The sequence below is a fragment of the Dromiciops gliroides genome, chromosome 1, assembly GCF_019393635.1.
Source record: "Dromiciops gliroides isolate mDroGli1 chromosome 1, mDroGli1.pri, whole genome shotgun sequence".
Lineage (NCBI taxonomy): Eukaryota > Metazoa > Chordata > Mammalia > Microbiotheria > Microbiotheriidae > Dromiciops > Dromiciops gliroides.
This window is the reverse complement of record NC_057861.1, coordinates 710,107,180-710,127,247: the sequence shown is the minus strand read 5'-3', so window position 1 is coordinate 710,127,247 and position 20,068 is coordinate 710,107,180. Positions and strand designations below refer to the sequence as shown.

Sequence of the window (20,068 nt, the reverse complement as noted above, 5' to 3'; positions counted from 1 at the left end):
TGTGTGTATATACACACACACACTTTTTATCTTTTTTTTTTGCGGGGCAATGAGGGTTAAGTGACTTGCCCAGGGTTACACAGCCAGTAAGTGTCAAGTATCTGAAGCTGGATTTGAACTCAGGTACTCCTGAATCCAGGGCCTGTGCTTTAACCACTCTGCCACCTAGCTGCCCCTCACACACACACTTTTTAAAAAAAGGAAATGCCAAAGGAACAGGAGTTGTTTTGTTTTGTTTTTCCAATTGGAGATAAAGTCAGGTGCAGTTGTTGGAGTCCTTAGGGTTATTAGATGAAAAAAGTAAGAACTACCAACCCCTGTCACTTTCCCTTGGCTCCCTCTACCTTCTTTTACGGTCTTTGTCTTCCATTTCAGTGTGGGGTATCTCTTTTAGAGAAGAGGAAAAAAAAATAATGTTGGCCATAATAACATTTGATCTTGTACACCAGTGGTGTTAAACTCAAATAGAAATGGATCCCAGTAGGCAGCATATTGACTTAGAAAACCACAAGTTAGCATTATCTATGTTGTCTTGTATTTTAATTTATCATGTTAAACATTTCTCCATAACATTTTAATCTGGTCCTGCAACAATCAGGAGTTTTGGGGACTGAAAGTTTGACACCTCTGGTGTACATTGCTCTGTTCAGTGCATCGACATTCTTATGGACATCTACGTTCTTAGAAATTATTCTAGCAAATTATTATGCTCCTATCCTGACTGTGACCATAGGTAAATTCTTATGCTTGGAATGTATTTTAGATTTTATTTTTTCTTCTACTGTGTAGGTTGATCCCAAGGATGAATCCCCCAACTCTGAGTTTGCAGCTAAGGCTGAGAGTCCAAGTAAGTCTATGGAGGAAGCAGGGATGACCCAGAAAATGAAGAGGAAAGTCAAGGACCAGGGGTCCACAGTGATCTACCTGAAGGCCCTCCAGGGCATTCTGGGGAAATCCATACCAAGAAAGAAAAAGAAAGAGACTGTGAAGCCAGAGGAAAACCAAGACTCCAGCCCTGCAAGCAGAGAAGAACCTGGCAAGAAGAGCGTCTTGGTTTCCTTTCCTGTTACGGAAAAGCAGCAGCACCTGCCAGAAAACAGCCAAGAGGAAGAGGAAGCTGACAGAGGAAATTTCACCTGCATCAGGACGGTCAGGGGCTCTGGAGGCGATGCCCGTGAAAAACCACCTGGTAACCCAAGGACAGTCACTGAGAAAAGCATCGAGCCCCACTCAGAAGGACAGAGGGTGAGTAAGGCTCGCAGCGCGCTCCCTTTTCTGCTCTGTGGTTGGGCGGCACCTGGGTGTTTAGTCTGATCTCTTCAGTTCAAGAAGTGTCCTGGTGTGTCCTAGGCATCAAGAGCAACACAGACAACAGTGAAATAGTATTTACCTGCAAGGTATTAGGGGATGGCAGCCACATTTTGTATATAAAGATATACAAAATAGGGGCAGCTAGGTGGTACAGTGGATAGAGCACTGGCCCTGGAATCAGGAGTACCTGAGTTCAAATCCGGCCTCAGACGCTTGACACTTACTAGATGTGTGACCCTGGGCAAGTCACTTAACCCCAATTGCCTCACTAAAAAAAAAAAGAAAGAAAGAAAAAAGATATACAAAATAAATACAACTATATATACACACACAGAGTATATATATTCACACACAGTATATGTAAAAATATATATATATACACATGTACATATACATATATACACACATAAATATTTATGTGTGTGTATATATGTATGTATGGGTGGATTTTATTATTATTATTGGAAAAGGGGAGGCTAACAGTTTGGGGAATCAGGAAAGGCTTAGTATGAGAGGGAACGATTGAATTGAGACTTGAAGGAAGCTAGGGGTTTGGAGAGGCACAGGTGAGTAGAGAGAGCATTCTAAGCATGAGATAGGAGGAGGGCCCTCTCTGTGGAAGACTGGGGGTACTCTTGTATGGGGTAGAACAAATAGGTCAATCTGGCTGGACTATAGAGTGCATGGCGGGGGGGCGGGGGGCAATAATATGTAATAAATCTGGAGAGATACATGAGCCAAATGGCAAATACCAAACAGAACAATTTGTATTTTGCCGTTGAGACAGGAAAGAGCCAGTGAAGCTTCTTGAGTGGCACAGTGGCACAGTGGCACAGTCAGACCTAGGGTTTTTAGGAATGGGGATTTGGCAGCTATGTGGAGAACAGGATGGAGTAGTGGGGAGAGGTCGGGCACAGGGTGACCAGTTAGCTAGAAGGCAATTGCAGTGTTACAGGCAATGAGGATTTGAATTGTGGTAGTTGTAGTATGAGTGGAGAAAAGGCAATAAATGCGAGAGATATGGTAGAGTTAGAATCAGCAAGACTTGGCACCTGAGTGGTTATGGAGAGTGAGGAAGAGAGGGAAGAACCGAGTGATTTCTAGATTCCAAATCGAGATGAGGAACAATGGTGGTCCCTTGATAGAAGGAGGGAAGTGAGGAGACGAGGATTGGAAGAGGGGGGGATGGGTTTGGTAGAAAGAAGATTAATTCTGTTTTGGCCATGTTGAGTTTGGGATTCCTACAGGACACTTGGGTGGAGAATGTGTGGGAGGCAGTTGGAGAGGCCAGACTGGAACTGGGGAGAGGTGAGGGTTGTGGGTTATCTGCATAGAGATGGTAGTTGAACTCACGGGAGGTGATGCAATCATAGAGAGAGAAGACAAGAAGGCCCAGGATAGAACTTTGGGTTATACCCACAACTTAGGGGATAGGATACAGGTGATCCTAAAAAAAGAAACTAAGTATGCAGCAGACAGATAGGGGAATCATGAAAGAGCAGTGTCAAAACCCAAGAAGAAGAGAAGAAGAAAATATTTGGAAGGGGAAAGGGTGATCAAAGGCGTCAGATGCTACAGAGGCCACGAAGGATGGAGACAGAGAAAAGGCCATTGGGTTCATTCAGTCATGACTCTAAGATGGTGGTAGGGAAGCCATATTGTAATTGAGGAGCAGGAGGTGAGAAAGTAGGGGCAATTAGTGTACACCAGAGGTGTTAAACAGGAGGGCAGCCTGAACCAGATGAAAGTGTAATTGGGAAATATTGAACAAAATAAACTAAAATACAATAAACCACAGGTAACAATTACATTTTTTGTTTTTGTTTTTGTTTTTTTTTTTTGCGGGGCAATGAGGGTTAAGTGACTTGCTCAGGGTCACACAGCTAATAAATGTCAAGTGTCTGAGGTCATATTTGAACTCAGGTCTTCCTGAATCCAAGGTTGGTGCTTTATCCACTGCGCCACCTAGCTGCCCCCAACAATTACATTTTAAAACTAAGTCAATATGCAACCCTTGGGGTTCTTTATGTGACTTCCATTTCTATTTGAGTTTGACACCACTGGTGTAGACAGTGATGGTTTTAGCAGTCTTACACTCATGCACTAGAACTCCAGGTGATGTCCCCTTTTCAGTATATCTGGCCAGTCATCTACAGATATCTAGTTAGTGCTACATTAGGCATCTAGCTGCTGGGATTCAAGTTTGGTCTTTTAGCTTTCTTGCTGTTAAAGGTGAACATTTAATCTATTTCTAAGTCTTCCTCAAGCTACCCAACTAGAGTGAAAGTAGCTATGTTTATTAATAACTAGAGACCGCTTGATATAGTAGAAAAATTTTCTGACTTCCTCAGGTCAGAAAACCTGGGTTTGGTCCCCAGCCCTGACACTTTAAGCTGTGTGACAAATCATTTTCACCTCACCTCAGTTTCTAAATCTGTGAAATGGGGATAATAGCTGCCCCTTCTCTCTCACATAGTTGTTGTGAGGCTCAAATATGGTAACATGTAAAAAGTGCTTATGGTTAGATCAACGGGAGGTATCATTATGTCTAGAAGAAATAATGTGTTGCTTTTGGCACAGTGCTTGGCACATGGGTGCTTAATGAATGTTTATTGATTGATTGCTCCAAGTCATTAGGAAATAAGTTGAAATATTCATAACAACTTATTTAACCTTATTTGTTGTATTTGTACATTTAAAGAAAAGATTCTGGAGAATTGTTGCTTGAGATAGATACTATATGCTGTTACTTATTGAACAATTTCTGCCTCATCTAAACTCTTTCCTAAATTTCAGTTCCACTTACCCAACTGCCTGCTGGAAATCTCTTCCTGGATGTCTGCTCAGCAAATTAAACTCAATTTCTGAGAACTTCTTTCTCTCTCCCCAACTTTCCTACTTCTGTGAAAGGTGCCACCATTGCCAGCATTCCCAGCATTCCAGTCACAGCCATGACTCTTCATTCTCATTCTCCATGTCAGTTTTACTTCCCGAACATCTCTTGCATTCTCTCCTCTGACGCTGCTCTTATCCTGGTGCTGGCCCTCATCACCTCAGCCTGCTGGCCAGTCTCCCCTCCCCCCACAATCTCCCTACTCCAGTTCACCCTCCATTCAGTTGTCAGTGATCTTCCTAAAGCACAGGTCTGACCATATCCCCACCTACTCAGTAAACGCTGGTGGCTCCCTATCACCTTCGGTATCAAATATAACATCCTCTGTTTGGCTTTCAGAGCCCTTCAGAAGCTGGCCCCTCTCTACCCTTCCAGTCTTCTTCCATCTTTCTCCTCTTCTCCCCTCAGACTCTTCAGTCCAGTGACACTGGACTCCTTGCTATTCCTTCTCTAAGGGGTTCCTCTCCCCACTCAGGGCAGTTTCACCCGCTGGCCTCCAGGCATGCAGTGTTCTTCCTCTTCCTCTCCACCTCATGCTTTCTCTGGCTTCTTTCCCAGTTAAAGTAAAAGGCCCAATTAATATCCCACCTTCTACCAGGAAGCCTTTCCTGATCCCTCTTAATTCTAGTGCTTTCCCTGTTTATTATCTCTAATTTATCCTGCTTATAGCCTTTTTATACCTATTTGTTTACATGTTGTCTCCTGTTAGATTGTGAACTCCTTTAGCACAGTGCCTAGCACATAGTAGGTGCTTAATAAACATGTATTGACTGACTGACCTGTGACACCATTGCAGAATGCCTAACATTTAATGAAAGGAGGTTTACTCAGCTGCACCAGTGAAACAGTATTCAACAAAGATACGTTATTGTTTCATTTGCTTTCCTGCCTCTTTATTGGACATCCTGACCTGTCAGTTATAAACTTGAGGGAGGAACTTCTCTGTATACTGGCTTTTTACATTTAGACCACCAGGAAACTATATAAGTGGCTTGAGCTTTAGTTGTCCCCTTGGTTAATCAAATCTCAAGGAGCTTTCAATACCTTTTCTTTTTTTTGGTGAGGCAATTGGGGTTAAGTGACTTGCCCAGGGTCACACAGCTAGTGAGTGTCAAGTCAACTGTCTGAGGCCGGGTTTGAACTCAGGTCCTCTTGAATCCAGGGCCGGTGCTCTATCCACTGCGCCACCTAGCTGCCCCTCAGTACCTTTTAAGCACAAAACAGCCTGGACTGCATATCATTTATTGCTTTTGTCACATTCCCTTCCCCTATATTCATTCTCTTCTGCTCCAATTAGCCTACTATTTGCTCCTTATACCTAGCATTCCATCTCCTGCTTGTATCCCCTTGCCCGTCTTTGGAAATCCCTTCTTTCCCCTTGCCTCTGCTCTCAGAATCCCTAACTTCCTTCAAAACACGTCTTGATGCCTCACTAGGGCTTCCCTGATTTCTCTAAATGGGCAGCATTTCCCCCCTTCTTCATACAGCTTTGGATTTGTTTTTTGACTGTTCACATATTCTTTCAGTAGAATGTAAGTAAGCTCCTTCAGGGAAGGGACTGTTTTATTTTTTCCTTTGTGTTTCCAGTGCATAGTATAGTGCCTATATAGTGAATCAAATTTCTAACCTGTGTAAAGAGTTCCCACTGAAAAGGAAAGTTACAAAAGGTCATTCATGGGGGCAGCTAGGTGTCGAAGTGGATAAAGCACCAGCCCTGGATTCAGGAGGATCTGAGTTCAAATCTAGCCTCAGACGCTTGACATTTACTAGCTGTGTGACCCTGGGCAAGTCACTTAACCCTCATTTCCCCACAAAAAACCCAAAACAAAACAGAATAAGAAAACAAAAAGTCATTCATTTGTAGCAAGTGTGGTGCTGGTCAGGACTTAGCTGTAGGTGTAATCCCAGGTCCTGCAAATGAGCTCTGCTCTGTTTCTTGGCACAGGCTATACCTATAGTTCTGGCTGGCTGTTTCGAAATTGCTAGCAGGGGGAGGGGATGAAGGACAACCATTTTTGTCCCTTGCACAAGGGGCACTTGGTGACCAAGAATGTGAATAGTTGGATTACAAAGCCATTCTCCTTGATTGTAGTCTGTAGAACAGTAATAGTAACATTGTGTGATGATCAGCCGCAATGGACTTAGCTCTTCTCAGCAATACAGTTACCCAAGACAATGCCAAAAGACTCATAGAAAATGTTCTCCACATCCAGAAAAAGAACTATGGAGTCTGAATGCAAATTGAAACATCCTATTTTCATTTTTCTTTGTTTTTTGTTTTGTGTGTTTTTTTCCTTTTGTTCTGTATCTTAACACCATGACTAATATTAAAATATTTTTAACATGATTGTACATGTATAACCTATTTCACATTGCTTGCCATCTTGGGGAGGGGGAGGGAAAAGGGAGGAATGGAGGGAGAAAAATTTGGAACTCAAAATCTTGTAAAAAAAAATGAATGTTGGGGGCAGCTAGGTGGTGCAGTGGAGAGACACTTACTAGCTGTGTGACCCATGGCAAGTGACTTAACCCTAATTGCCCAGCAAAAAAGAAAAAAAAAGAATGTTAAAAACTACATGTAACTGGAAAAAAATAAAATTCTGTTTACCTTGTAACCTGTATCATCATCTTCATACGGGAAAGATAATTCATTGTATTCACGATTATTTCTCTTGTCTTCCACAGCCTAAAGAGAGGGAGGTGGTGATAGAAAATCCTTCTTCAGAAAGTGACTGGTCAGATATGGAAGACATTCCCACTGCCAGGTTCTCCCAGGAGGATTCTGTTTCTTTGAACATTTCTGTAGTTTCAGAGCCTTCGTCCTCCACCACTGATTATGTCATGTACCCTGCTCACCTCTATGGCAGTCCTTGGCGTGACTATGCCAGTTACTGGGCCAGCAATCCCAAGCCTTTCTCTTATCCTACCACCAACAGCACTGGTGATGCTTCCAACATAGTGGGAAGTAAGAAGAGCCAACCCAGTGATCCCTCTGCTGAGATTGCTAACAGCAACCCCAGGAATAACTTGAAGAACTTCGGAGTGATGGAAGGCAAGCCCCACAAGTCCTCTTCACTTTATTTCTCTCAGATGTGGGGAGAAGAAAGGGTGGGGGAGAAAAGAACATTCCGTGAAGAGGCGCCTCGTTTTTCTCAAGAGTACATGTCGAGTTCCTCATACCAGGAAAGCAGGGGGAGCCAAGGATCAGTGGGCTTCATTGACACCCACTGTCACTTGGACATGCTTTATACCAAGCTGTCTTTCCAAGGCACTTTTTCTAAGTTTAGAAAGATTTATAGCAGCTCCTTCCCAAAAGAATTCCAGGGTTGCATCGCTGACTTCTGTGACCCTCGGACCCTGACAGATTACCTGTGGGACGATCTGTTGAGAGAGGACCTTGTCTGGGGGGCATTTGGTTGTCACCCTCATTTTTCCCGATACTACAATGAGCGTCAAGAAAGAAACCTCCTTCAGGCTTTGAGGCATCCCAAGGCTGTTGCATTTGGAGAAATGGGACTGGATTATTCTTACAAATGTACTTCTCCAGTCTCAGATCAGCGCAAGGTAAGGATGGGCTTTTTTTTCCCCTTTTCATATCAGTGAGGCTTTACTGAACTACAACAATAATAGCTAGGATATTTTTATCTCATGTTCTAAAGTTTGCAAAGCACTTTACATACATTCTCATTTGACCCTCACAACAACCCTTTGACGTATTTACTACAGAAGTTTATATCCCCACCATATGCAGCCATTTGTGTTGTTAAACACAAATCAAACCCAGGTCCTCCTTCTGACATCAGATTCAGTCCTTTTTCCACTACACTCCACTGCCTCTGGAGTTTATTTCCCAACCTTACAAACCATCTTGATATTGTGCATTCACTCACTTGACCCTGCTAGCTGCTCATTTCCTTTGGGGATAAAAGAGATTGGGTAAGAAATGACAACACAGATTACCTCCAAGTAATCTTCTGAACTGATATATTAGCTTACAGCTTCATTCATTAGAGTCCTGGCAAATAAGCTAATCATGCTTATTTTTCCTTTGGAGGATGAACTATTACCTGAATTAAATCGCTAAAAGTTACTCTTTATTTACAGTTCTTTAAGAAAAATTATTAGCACATTCAGTACTTGAAATGACTATGCTTTTTTTTTTAACATGGAGGTATTCTGCTTGTAGTGAATTACAGAGATGGAAGAGACCCTTTAAGATCTAGTCCAGTTTTTTATAATGGCAATAACTAACATGTCTATAGCATCTTAACATTTGCCTAGTGTTTTACATTTCCTGTTTTATTTTGTCTGAAGTCAGTGTTATGGGTATTATTATTCCTCTCTTGGAGATGAGGAGCTGAGGCAGAATTTGAATCTATGCTTTTCCCACTGCTCTGAGGCTGGGTGGTGCTGCAGTGGCTAGAGCACAGCACTTGGAGTCGGAAGGACCTGAATTCAAATCTGGCCTCAGACACTAACTAGCCCTGTGACCCTGGGCAAGTCACTTAACCTCTGTTTCCCTCAGTTTACTCAACTGTAAAATAAGAATAATAATTGCACTTACCTTGAAGGGGTTTTGTGAGGAAAAAGTGAGATAATCTTGTAAAGCACTTAGTACAGTGCTTGGCACCTAGTAGGCGCTCTAGAAATACTAGCAGTATTTCTTCACTTATTATTTATTATACCACACTGCTTCTCAAAGTGTACCTAGGAAGCAACTGAAGCTTAGCAGAAGTGATTTGCTTGAGATCAAACAGTTCATGACAGAGCTGGGAAGAAAACTTCACTCCTCAGTCCAGAGCTTTCTCCATTATACCATACTGCCCTTGTTCTTTAAAAAAAAAAAAATTATTGATATTTTGTTTCTTATATCACATAGTAACCATATATCATTCCCCAGAGAACTACCCTCTATAACAAATAGTATATTTTTTAAAGAGAAAAAAAATCAGCATATTTGATCAATAGATTGAAAAAGCCTGAAAACATGTATAATGTTGGGGGGAGGGGGAACCTCCCACTTCCATGAAGGAGTAGGTTGAGGGAGTTTCCTCACATCTCTTCATTGAAGTCCTGCTTAATCTTTATAATTTTTTACATTCACTTTTGATTTTTTAGTGTGTAGTTTTTCTTTCCATTTATGTCATTGTAATTACTGTGTGTATTGATTTCTTGCTTCTTCTTACTTCACTCTACGTCAGTTCATATAGATCTTTCCATGCTTCTCTGTGTATATCGTATTCATCATTTCTTTTTCTTTTCTTTTTCTTTTTTTGCAGCAAAATGAGGGTTAAGTGACTTGCCCAGGGTCACACAGCTAGTAAGTGTCAAGTATCTGAGGTCAGATTTGAACTCAGGTCCTCCTGAATCCAGGGCCGGTGCTTTATCCACTACGCCACCTAGCTGCCCCTTGCATTCATCATTTCTAATGGAATAACAATATCCCATTGCACTCATGTTCCACAGTTTATTTAGTTATTCACCAATTAACAGGCATCTTCTTTATTTCCAATTCTTTGCTACCACAAAAAGTGCTGCTACGTTTTGGAGTGTGTGGGAACTTTCTTCTTATTGATAGATTCTTTGGGACAAAAGCCTAGTGGAGATATGCTGGAGTCTCTGGTTCAACGGGTATAGATATTTTAGTCACCTTATTTGCATAGTTGCAACAAAATTATTGTACCATTTTACAGTTCTCCCCAGCACTGTTGACATTTTTTTGTCATTTTTGTCAGTTTGCAGTGTGAGGTGAAACCTCAGGGTTGTTGTTGTTATTGTTTTGGTGAGGCAGTTGGGGGTTAAGTGACTTGCCCAGGGTCACACAGCTAGTAAGTGTCAAGTGTCTGAGGCTGGATTTGAACTCAGGTCCTCCTGAATCCAGGGCTGGTGCTTTATCCACTGCGCCACCTAGCTGCTCCTCAGGGTTGTTTTGATTTGCATTTCTCTTATTAATGGTCTGGAGTTTTCTTTCATGTGCTAGCTAATAGTTTGTGATTCCTTTTTTTGAGAACTGTTCATATTCTCCAATCACTTATCTATTGGGGAATGGCTACCTTCCTTTGTTCTTTAAAAATATATCTTTTGTTTTCATACTCATTGCACTCTGCATCTGCTGCCCTGCCTGCTTTCAACTCCATAGAACAAGATGCCCTTTCTAGGTTAAGCTCATCACTTCTTTTTAAAAAATTTTTATTATTTTTTTTTAGTGAGGCAATTGGGGTTAAGTGACTTGCCCAGGGTCACACAGCTAGTAAGTGTTAAGTGTCTGAGCTCGGATTTGAACTCAGGTACTCCTGACTACAGGGCTAGTGCTCTATCCACTGTGCCACCTACCTGCCCCGGCTCATCACTTCTCATCTCAGCTCCACCATGCTGCTAATTCAAGCCTTGATTGACACAACCTCCCTCATTTTCTTCCTTCTGATTGGAGGCCTGAGGGCAGAGTTCGGAACTCCTCCAATGCCTTTATTTACAGAGGGAAGAAAATGTACTTTTTGGCTCACTCTACTCTGCATCTACAGCCCTTCCTGGTTTTAACTCCATGGAACAAGATGCCCACCTGGTACCCTGGTTGGGCTGCCTCTTTCCTCTCTTTTTTCTTGTGTTGTCTCTCTTCGTTAGATTGTAAGCATTTTGAGGGTGGGGACTATCTCTTTTTATTAATTATATCTTTAACACTTAGCATAGAGCCTTTCACGAAGTATGCACATGATAACTGTTTATATCACGTCCATTTCCAGATATATCCTTCCCCTACTCAGAGAGACATCTTTTTTTAATTAAATTTTTTTTCAGTTGTCAAGCATTTTTTTCTTTTTCCACTTCCCTCCACCCCCAGAAAAAAAAGATAAAACCCATGTAACAAATTTAGTCAAGCAAAACAAATTCTTGTATCTGCCATGTCTAAAACATGTATGTCATTCAGCAATTTACTCCCTCATCTGTCAGGGAGGGGCAGCAGTAGGATTCCTCGTCATAATTCCTCTGGAATCCTGATAAGAGTTTTTTAAAGTCTTTCAAAATTGTTCATTTTCTGTAGTTTTGATGTTATAGTTTATTTTTTCTAGTTCTACTCACTTTATGAAATGTATCTGTCTATATCAGTCTTTCTAGATTTCTCTAAAACTACATTTCTTTATTTCTTACAATGTTATAGTATTCCACTGCACTCATGTGTCTTAATTTGTTCAGCCATTCAGTTTATGGGCACCCTTTTATCTTCTACTTTTTTGCCGTCAGTGTTTTTGTACATATAGGGATTTTTCCTGTCTTTGATCTCCTTAGGGTGGATACAGGCTTAGGAGTGATTGTCTGTGCCAAAGCCTATGCACTCTTAATAACTTTTGGGGCGTAGTTCCAAATCACTTTCCAGAAAGGGCTGATCCAATTCACTTTTCTACCAACCAGTGTTCCTGTTTTCCCGTTGCCCCTCCAACATTTTCTGTTCTCCTTTTTGTCAACATTACCGTCAGACAGTTGTGAGTTGGAACCATAGAGTTGTTTTAATTTGCATTCTGCCAGTTATTGGTGACATGGAGAGCTGTATCATGGCTATAAATAGCCTGCATTTTTTCTCTTGAAAGCTGCCTCTTCGTATCTTCATATCTTTTGACTGTTTATGAATGCTTATTCTTACAAATCTGAATTAATTTCTTGGAAACAAAACATTTATCAGAGAAACTTGCTGCAAAGATTTCTTTTCCCCAGTTAGCTGTTTCCTTTATAATCCTAGCTGCATTGGATTTGTTTGTGTGAATGCTTTTTAATTTTTTGTAATCAAAATTATCCATTTTATCTTCTGTGATCCTTGTTTGGTCATAAACTCTCTTCCCTTTGTGTGTGTGTGTGTGGGGGGGGGCAATCGGGGTTAAGTGACTTGCCTAGGGTCATACAGCTAGTAATTGTTAAGTGTCTGAGGTCGGATTTGAACTCGGGTCCTCCTGAATCCAGGGCCAGTGCTCTATCCACTGCACTATCTGGCTGCCCTGGTCATGAACTCTCTTCCTAACCACAAATTTGTGATATTCAAACAAATTCATTTGTATATGTGAAATCTTATATCTAGGTCACTATGTGTTTGGTTTATGGTGTGAAGATTGTTTTAAACCTGTTTTTGTCAGACTGCTGTATAGTTTCCTCAGTAAGTTTTGTCAAATAATGAATCTTTACTTCAGTAGCTGGGGTCTTTGGATTTCTTATGTTCTGGATCTTATCTGTTCTACTGATCAATCCTTTGATCTCTTTGTTTTGTTTTGTTTTTTGCTGGGCAATGAGGGTTAAGTGACTTGCCCAGTCTCACACAGCTAGTGTCTCTAAGGCTGGATTTGAACTCAGGTCCTCCTGAATCCAGGGCTGGTGCTTTATCCACTGTGCCACCTAGCTGCCCCTCTTTGATCTTTTTTTAACCAGTACCAAATTGTTTTGATGATTATTGCTTTGTTTGAGATCTCAGTTTGAGATTTGATATTGCTAGGACCCATTCCTACCCCCTTTTTTCCCATTATTTTCCTTGAAATTCTTGACCTTTTGTTCTTCAGATGAATTTTTTCATTATTATTTAGGCTGCTTTCATGGATTTCATGATCTCCAGGGAGAAGCTCATTTTGCAAAATGAAGTCAACCCTGAAATGCATACCAGCTCAGCCCTCCCTTCCCCTAGGGGCCCTTCCTCCCTCTTGGGGGGGAAAGTAGGAGTCCGCAGAAGGTGTTCCTCTCAGAGCTCCTCCCAGATACTCCGTTTGAGGAGGGCATCCAGGGCATTCATCTCATCATTTCCCACTCTTTCTGCTCATGGACATCATGATTTCCATCATCTTGCAAGATGTATTAACTCTGACTTCATCCTGTCCTGCTGGATACCCTTCCCCACCCCTGACCCCTTGCAGCTTCTTAGATCCTGAGCTTCTTCAGGGCAGGGATGCCCCGCACATCATAGGTGCTTAATACATGTTTATCAACTGCCTCTGACTCTAGGTCTTATAAAGTCATCCTTTGGCAGTTTCCTTCTCTTTTAAAGAAGCATAAAAAAGAAAGGGGTGGGGGGTGACAGTTCATCAAAGTCAACCTACATATCTGTGGTCTGACTGTATGAAACTTGCCACACCCATAGGTTCCCCACCCCCATTACAAAAGAAGGGGTATTTCCTTGTCTTTTTGCTGGCGCTAAATTTGGTTATTCTAATGACAGAATGCCTGGCTCATTTATCCATCCATCTATGTATCCATCTATCTCTATCATCTGTTTAATTTACTTGCTTACTTATTCATTCATTTATTCATTCATTTTTGGTGGCTCGCTGGCATTATAGTTCTTGTGTTCATTATTTTACTGGTTCTGTTTACTTCTCCCTTTATCAGTTTATATTCTTCTCTGACATCTTTGTATGGACATTGATAGGCTACAATTTGTTTAGTCATTCCCCAATCAGTGGAATGCTTTTCTTAATTTTAGTATGTTTGTTTTAAACTTTTGAGCCTCATCTTTAGAAGTAGGTAGGTCTTGTAGGTTTTAACTACTAAAGTTTTGATTCCAACGATTAAAGCAAATATGTGTGTGCTTGTGCACTGTATTCTTTTTTTTTTTTTTTTTGCGGGGCAATGGGGGTTAAGTGACTTGCCCCAGGGTCACACAGCTAGTAAATGTCAAGTGTCTGAGGCCGGATTTGAACTCAGATCCTTCTGAATCTAGGGGCCGGTGCTTTATCCACTGCGCCACCTAGCCGCCCCTGTATTCTTGTGTGTGTGTGTGTGTGGCAATTGGGGTTAAGTGACTTGCCCAGGGTCACACAGCTAGTAAGTGTCAAGTGTCTGAGGCCGGATTTGAACTCAGGTACTCCTGACTCCAGGGCTGGTGCTCTATCCACTGTGCCACCTAGCTGCCCCTATTCATTTTTTTTACCTAAAATCTGGCTAGCAATCAACACACTGTAGTCCTGGCTGTGTTGTAAAGATGTGGCTGATTTCAGAAATTTAGCTGTTGGATGGATCAGGTGTCTGGAAATAGCTTTTATGTCTTGCTTCTTATCACGCAGGTATTTGAAAGACAATTGCAGTTGGCTGTGGCTTTGAAGAAACCCTTGGTGATACATTGCCGAGAAGCAGATGAAGATTTACTTGCAATCATGAAGAAGTTTGTGCCCACCGACTACAAAATCCATAGGTAATGACATATTAGCAACCCTGGGACTGTATTACAGCGAAGAGGGTAACAGACCTGAAACTGGGGGAACTTCAGATTGATGTTTTCTGGGAACATTGGGAATTTCCAAATGTTTTGGAACTTGGGGCAAGTCTGGGAAGTCAGGCCACAGAAAGATTCATTGACTCTTGAAGCATCACATCTGTAGCACTACAGAAAAGTGTTAATTCTTGCCGGAAATACTTTAACACATTCAAAAGGAACTGAAAAAACACTTATTTTTCTGTCAACCATTTCCTTTGTTTTTGAGTTAGAAAGTTCATTTACCTTTTCAAAAACTCATTTTTTTAGTACGTAGTATTTTATTTTTTCCAATTACATGTAAAGATAGTTTTCAACATTTGTTTTTTATTAGTTTTTGAGTTCCAAATTTTCTCCCTTCCTCTCCCCTCCCCAAGACAGCAAGCAAAATGATATAGTTTATTCATGTGCAATCATGTTAAACATATTTCCACATTTGTTATGTTGTGAAAAAAGAAAAGAAACAAGGGAGAAGCCATGAAAAACAACAAAAAAGTGAAAATAGTATGCCTTGATCTGCATTCAGACTCCATAATTCTTTCTCTGGATGTGGAGAGCATTCTCTATCATGAATATTTTGTAATTGTCTTGGATCATTGCACTGCTGAGAAGAACTCAGTCTTTCACAGTTGATCATTGCACAATGTTGCTGTTACTGTGTACAGTGTTCTTCTGGTTCTGCTCACTTCACTCAGCATCAGTCCCCTTAAGTCTTTCCAAGTTTTTCTGAAATCTGCCAGCCCATCATTTCTTATATCACAATAATATTCCATTACATTCATATTCCACAACTTGTTCAGCTATTCCCCAATTGATGGATATTTCCTCAAGTTCTAATTCTTTGCCACCATAAAAAGAGCTGCTATAAATATTCTTGTATATGTGGGTCCTTTCCCCTTTTTATGATCTCTTTGGGATACAGGCCTAGTACTGGTATTATTGGATCAAAGAGTATGCAGAGTTTGATTGCCCTTTGGGCATGGTTCCAAGTTGCTTTCCAGAATGGTTGGATCATTTTACAACTCCACTAACAATGCATTAGTGTCCCAATTTTCCCACATCTTCAACATTTATCATTATCCTTTTCTGTCATATTAAGCAATCTGTTAGGTATGAGGTGGTACTTCAGAATTGTTTTAATCTGTATTTCTCTAATCAGTAGTGATTTAAAGCCTTTTTTCATATGATTATAGATAGCTTTTATTTCTGCCTTTCACCGTTTATCAGTTGGGAAATAATTTGTATTCTTATAAATAAAAATTCATTTTTGATGAAGATCCAAGGTTCTCTCCTTGGGAACAAAACTAGAGAAAGCAGGGAGAAGAACACTACCATGTTCAGGTGTTGGCAAATTAATTTTTTTTTTTTTTTGGTGGGGCAATGAGGGTTAAGCGACTTGCCCAGGGTCACACAGCTAATAAGTGTCAAGTGTCTGAGGCTGGATTTGAACTCAGGTCCTCCTGAGTCTGGGCCAGTGCTCTATCCACTGCACCACCTAGCTGCCCCCTGGCAAATTACTATTAAGAGAAAGTGAGGGCAGAACCGCTCCGAGGAGCCGTGAGCTGTTCAAGATGGCAGACGTGCCGGACCTTCATGAGCCTGGAGGCGAAGACTTCGCCATGGATGGGGATGGGGACAAGAGTATTCACAAACTGAAGGAGAAGGCCAAGAAACGCAAGGGTCACGGCTTCGGCTCAGAGGAAGGGTCCTGGGCCAAATGCGGAGCAGGACAGAGATGAGCCGGGGCTGCGGCACTCTGTGGAGGGCTGGGTTCTCTTTGTGACCGGGGTTCACGAGGAGGCCACTGAAGAAGACATACACAACAAGTTTGCAGAGTATGGGGAAGTCAAGACTATCCATCTCAGCCTGGACAGGATACCTCAAAGGATGTACTCTAGTTGAATATGAAACATACAAGGAGGCTCAGGCTGCCATGGAAGGGCTCAATGGCCAGGATATGATGGGACAGCCAATGAGCGTGGACTGGTGTTTTGTTCAGGAGCCACCCAAAGGCAAAAGGAGAGGTGGCCGAAGACGGAGCGGGAGTCCGGACCGGGGACGTTGCTGATGACGCTGCTCAGATGTCATCCTTTCCAGAGGATCAGTTTGCCTGCATCCGGCCTTGGAGGAAAGGGGCTGGGATGAGACTGTGATTTAATATCTCCCGCTTCCTTACATGTTTCTTTTGCATTGTGAATAAACAGTTTAGTTTTATTTTCTACAAAAAAACAAACAAAAAATTTTTAAAAACTAAAAAAAAAAATGAAAGAAAGAAAGTGAGGGGGCAGCTAGGTGGCGCAGTAGATAGAGCACCGGCCCGGATTCAGGAGGACCTGAGTTCAAATCCAGCCTCGGACACTTGACACTTAATTAGCTGTGTGACCCTGGGCAAGTCGCTTAACCTTCATTGCCTTACAAAACAAACAAACAAAAAATGAGAGAGACAGAGAAAGTGAGAAAGTGCCCTTCGGATTTGAGCATCGTTGTCTTTTCTTCCAGTTCCCTGGGAAAAGTGGGTTAATGAGCTAATGAGACTAGACCCCAAATATTTCCTCTGTCCTTCAAAGAACAACTAGTCTCTAGTATGAGTGATCTCTCTTAGAGAGGCAGAGCCTCTTGAAGGCTTTAGCAAAGCTGAGGCTCTAAACAGTACCATAAACAGTTGGTTCCATGAACAGACCTAAAGTATAATTAGGGAACAATTAAGAAAGGCAGACAGGAAAGGAAGAGGCATGTGTGGCTTGGAAGCCGTGTTCTAGAGGATTACTAGTTATTGTTGTGGTTGTCTTTGGCATCCCCTCCATCATTTTCTCTGTCCTCCTCTACTTTCCTGGTTGTGCATGTCGGGTCCCAGAAGGTTGTTACAGAGTCTGTTCAGGAGAAGAGATTGACCAGCATTGTCTTTTTTTTCTTTCTCCCAAAGGCACTGCTTCACTGGTAGCTATCCTGTCATTGAGCCCCTGTTGAAGCACTTTCCCAACCTCTCCGTGGGATTCACAGCACTTGTGACCTATTCTTCTGCCTGGGAAGCCAGGGAAGCTTTGAAACGGATACCCCTGGAGAGGATCATTGTGGAAACTGACGCTCCGTACTTCCTCCCTCGTCAGGTAGAGCTGTCTGTAGGGGACGTGGGGTGGGAGATGAGGGGATCGGATTTAGGGCCTCCGATGAAAGGTCGTGTTTGGGGGAGGTGTGGTTGGGATGTGCTCATGCCCACAAGGGCCACAGAGACAGAGCCCAAGGGACCTCTCAGGACCCCCACTCTGGGACCTTGCAGATCTCTCCTTTTTGTTGCTCTGCAGAACCAAAAGGCCTAGGGGGAGGAGAAGATGAAGGGCAACCACTCTCTTCCCTTCCACCCGCCTCCTGCTGCAGGCAGTGCAAAGTCCTACCCTGTAAAGGGTAGTCCAAGGAAACATGGGACCCTGCCTCTCACCCAGAGCCCCACATGACCTAGGACTCTCCCTGCACCTGCAGGTAAAGGGGTCTCTAAAGGGCAATCCCAAAGAGATCCTTGCTGGGGAAGGGGTGTGGTTGGGGGTGGGGGTGGGTGGGAATTTTGTTACTTGAATGATTCAGAAAACAAATGGTTGTTCTAAACCCTTGGTGTCTTCCAGGTCCCCAAGAGCCTTTGCCAGTATGCCCACCCAGGTCTGGCCCTCCACACAGTTCGAGAGATTGCTAAGGTCAAAGGTGAGCCACTCTTCCAGACCTTGGCCACCTTGCGACAGAATACGAGCCGCCTTTACAGTCTTTAAGGGAAGGCACAGGACATTAGGGTTTTCATAAATCTACACCAAAATTCATTTTCTAAAATTTTGACTGCATTTTTTTCCAGTACAGAGAATGTAAACATAGGATTACCCTTTAGGCCTGATCTGCCTTGAGGTGAACTTTGGTGGCTTCCGACCTTTTTCCTCTTTCCCTCGCATCTTTCAGGAAGACCCAAACACAGGGCATATACATGACTCACTTCCTGATCCCAGCATAGTGTGTGCTTGGACTGTGAAAGGGCTATCTGGAGAGCCTGTTGTGGGATTGGAAAGGAGGGAGGGAAGTTTTCTTAGAAGTCTCTTCACAGGCCCTTAGCTCCTCCTGGGTGGATGAGAAACTGGCATTCAGAGGCAAACAGGAAGCTAGCTTGCTAGCCAGAATGTGCTTGAAGGAGGCTGAAGTCAGTGCAGAGAAGATTGCTGGACTGAATCTCCAGACACTGTAGCCTGTGGTTAAGCGCCATAAAGTTTTTCAATAAAGTCATCTTCTTAAGTAGGCGTGTATGGGTAATGTCACTAATTTTCTCTTTAAAACACACCTCAGTAGGAACATCCTTGTGTAGGAAATTAACTATATGCCACTGTTTGGAGATTTGTGTTCTCATCCTACTATATTGAAAAGTCACTGAGATTGTCTTCCAATAAGATGCTGATTTTGGTCTCAGTTGTCTTCGGGTTGCCATGTTTGGCTTTCTTTCTCTTTGGCTTAGTCACTAAGCAATGGGTTCTACAGATGGCCAGAGTGATTATTTGGACTGATTGATACCTGAAGGACACCCCATAGAGGCTTTGCATGGGAGGAGGGCATTCTCTGACACACAAGAAACCCAAGGGCGAGTTTCGGGTCAATTTTAAATGGTTGTGTTCAGCCCGCCATAGTGCCTGCCTCTTGGTGTCACTTCGGATTGCCCTGCCCTCCATTCCCACCTTTTTCTTGGACCATTGGCCTAGTCCTGGGGACCAAGTGCAGATTCCATTTCTGTCTGTGGCAACTGCATTTTGTTCTCCAGTTGAGTGGTAAATAACTTCTCTGAATGTGTGTCTTTTCAGTGTTTTTCCCCATGTGAAACAAACAGACCTGCTGTCTTTTAAGCACCGAGGACATACTGAAGCCCATTCTGTCTCCCTAAGCCTTTTCCTTGTGTCAGTATCTCTTCCATTTTTGTGTTAGACTGTGAGCCTGCTGGGCCAGTGATGGTGTCATTCTGTGTTCTGTACTGTTTCTGGCTCCATTGTTTGGTGTTCATTTAAGGTGTATTCATAATAGGCTCCCTGAAGTTAAAGCGACTGAGGGCTGTGTCATGTCCTCTCTAAATTTAGAAGGATTTTAAACTAAACCCTTTTTCACCATACAGAAGGGCTGACCCAAGTACTCTTTTTTAGAAGAAAGTTCATCTTAGTTGCAAATATCTTCTCTTTATTTCTGATGTCTCAGAAGATAGGTGTTCTCGTGAGCTAAAAATGTTGTTGGCTTTTTTTAAGAAATCGTATCTGATATTTCCCCATCCTGTGTATGTGATGTTGCCGTCTGGTGCATTCACCGTCAGAAGACCTAGGCCCCATCGCCAGGTCTTCCAGCTTGCTGTACAATTCATTAACTGCTCTGTGCCTCATTTTTTTCCATGTGGAAAATGAGAGGCAATTCTGATCCTCCTGCACAGGATTTGGGAGCTAGCTAACTCGGTTTTAAAGTGCTTTTATTGTCACCCAAGTGAACTGTGAATACTAAGTATGATCTCCACCAGATGGGAACTCACTGTTTGTTTCACCTTCTACTTAGCACTATAAATGAATTGCTGCCTCGACCTGGAACGAAATGAAAAATTCCTGGTCGAGAGGATTCAAACAATGGAAGTTGGCAATCCTATGCAT

General features: G+C 42.4%; 1 protein-coding gene and 1 pseudogene across 3 annotated transcripts in view; both read left to right on the top strand.

Moving 5' to 3' along the window:
• Positions 1-20,068, top strand: part of TATDN2 (TatD DNase domain containing 2) — a 64,941-nt gene that overhangs the window by 4,955 nt on the left and 39,918 nt on the right. The window contains exons 2-7 of one of the 3 annotated variants that reach the window (XR_006354101.1): positions 790-1,245; positions 6,890-7,768; positions 14,236-14,363; positions 17,347-17,530; positions 17,726-17,900; positions 18,041-18,181. Coding sequence is in view for 2 of the 3 variants with exons in the window: in XM_043976424.1 (XP_043832359.1) it covers positions 790-1,245; positions 6,890-7,768; positions 14,236-14,363; positions 17,347-17,530; positions 18,041-18,181 (1,788 nt within the window). In the remaining variant the exon portion in view is untranslated. Of the gene's footprint in view, positions 1-789; positions 1,246-6,889; positions 7,769-14,235; positions 14,364-17,346; positions 17,531-17,725; positions 17,901-18,040; positions 18,693-20,068 lie in introns of those variants that run through there. The other 2 variants (XM_043976423.1, XM_043976424.1) reach the window with 2 other exon arrangements.
• On the top strand, positions 15,995-16,491 carry LOC122743893 (annotated as a pseudogene).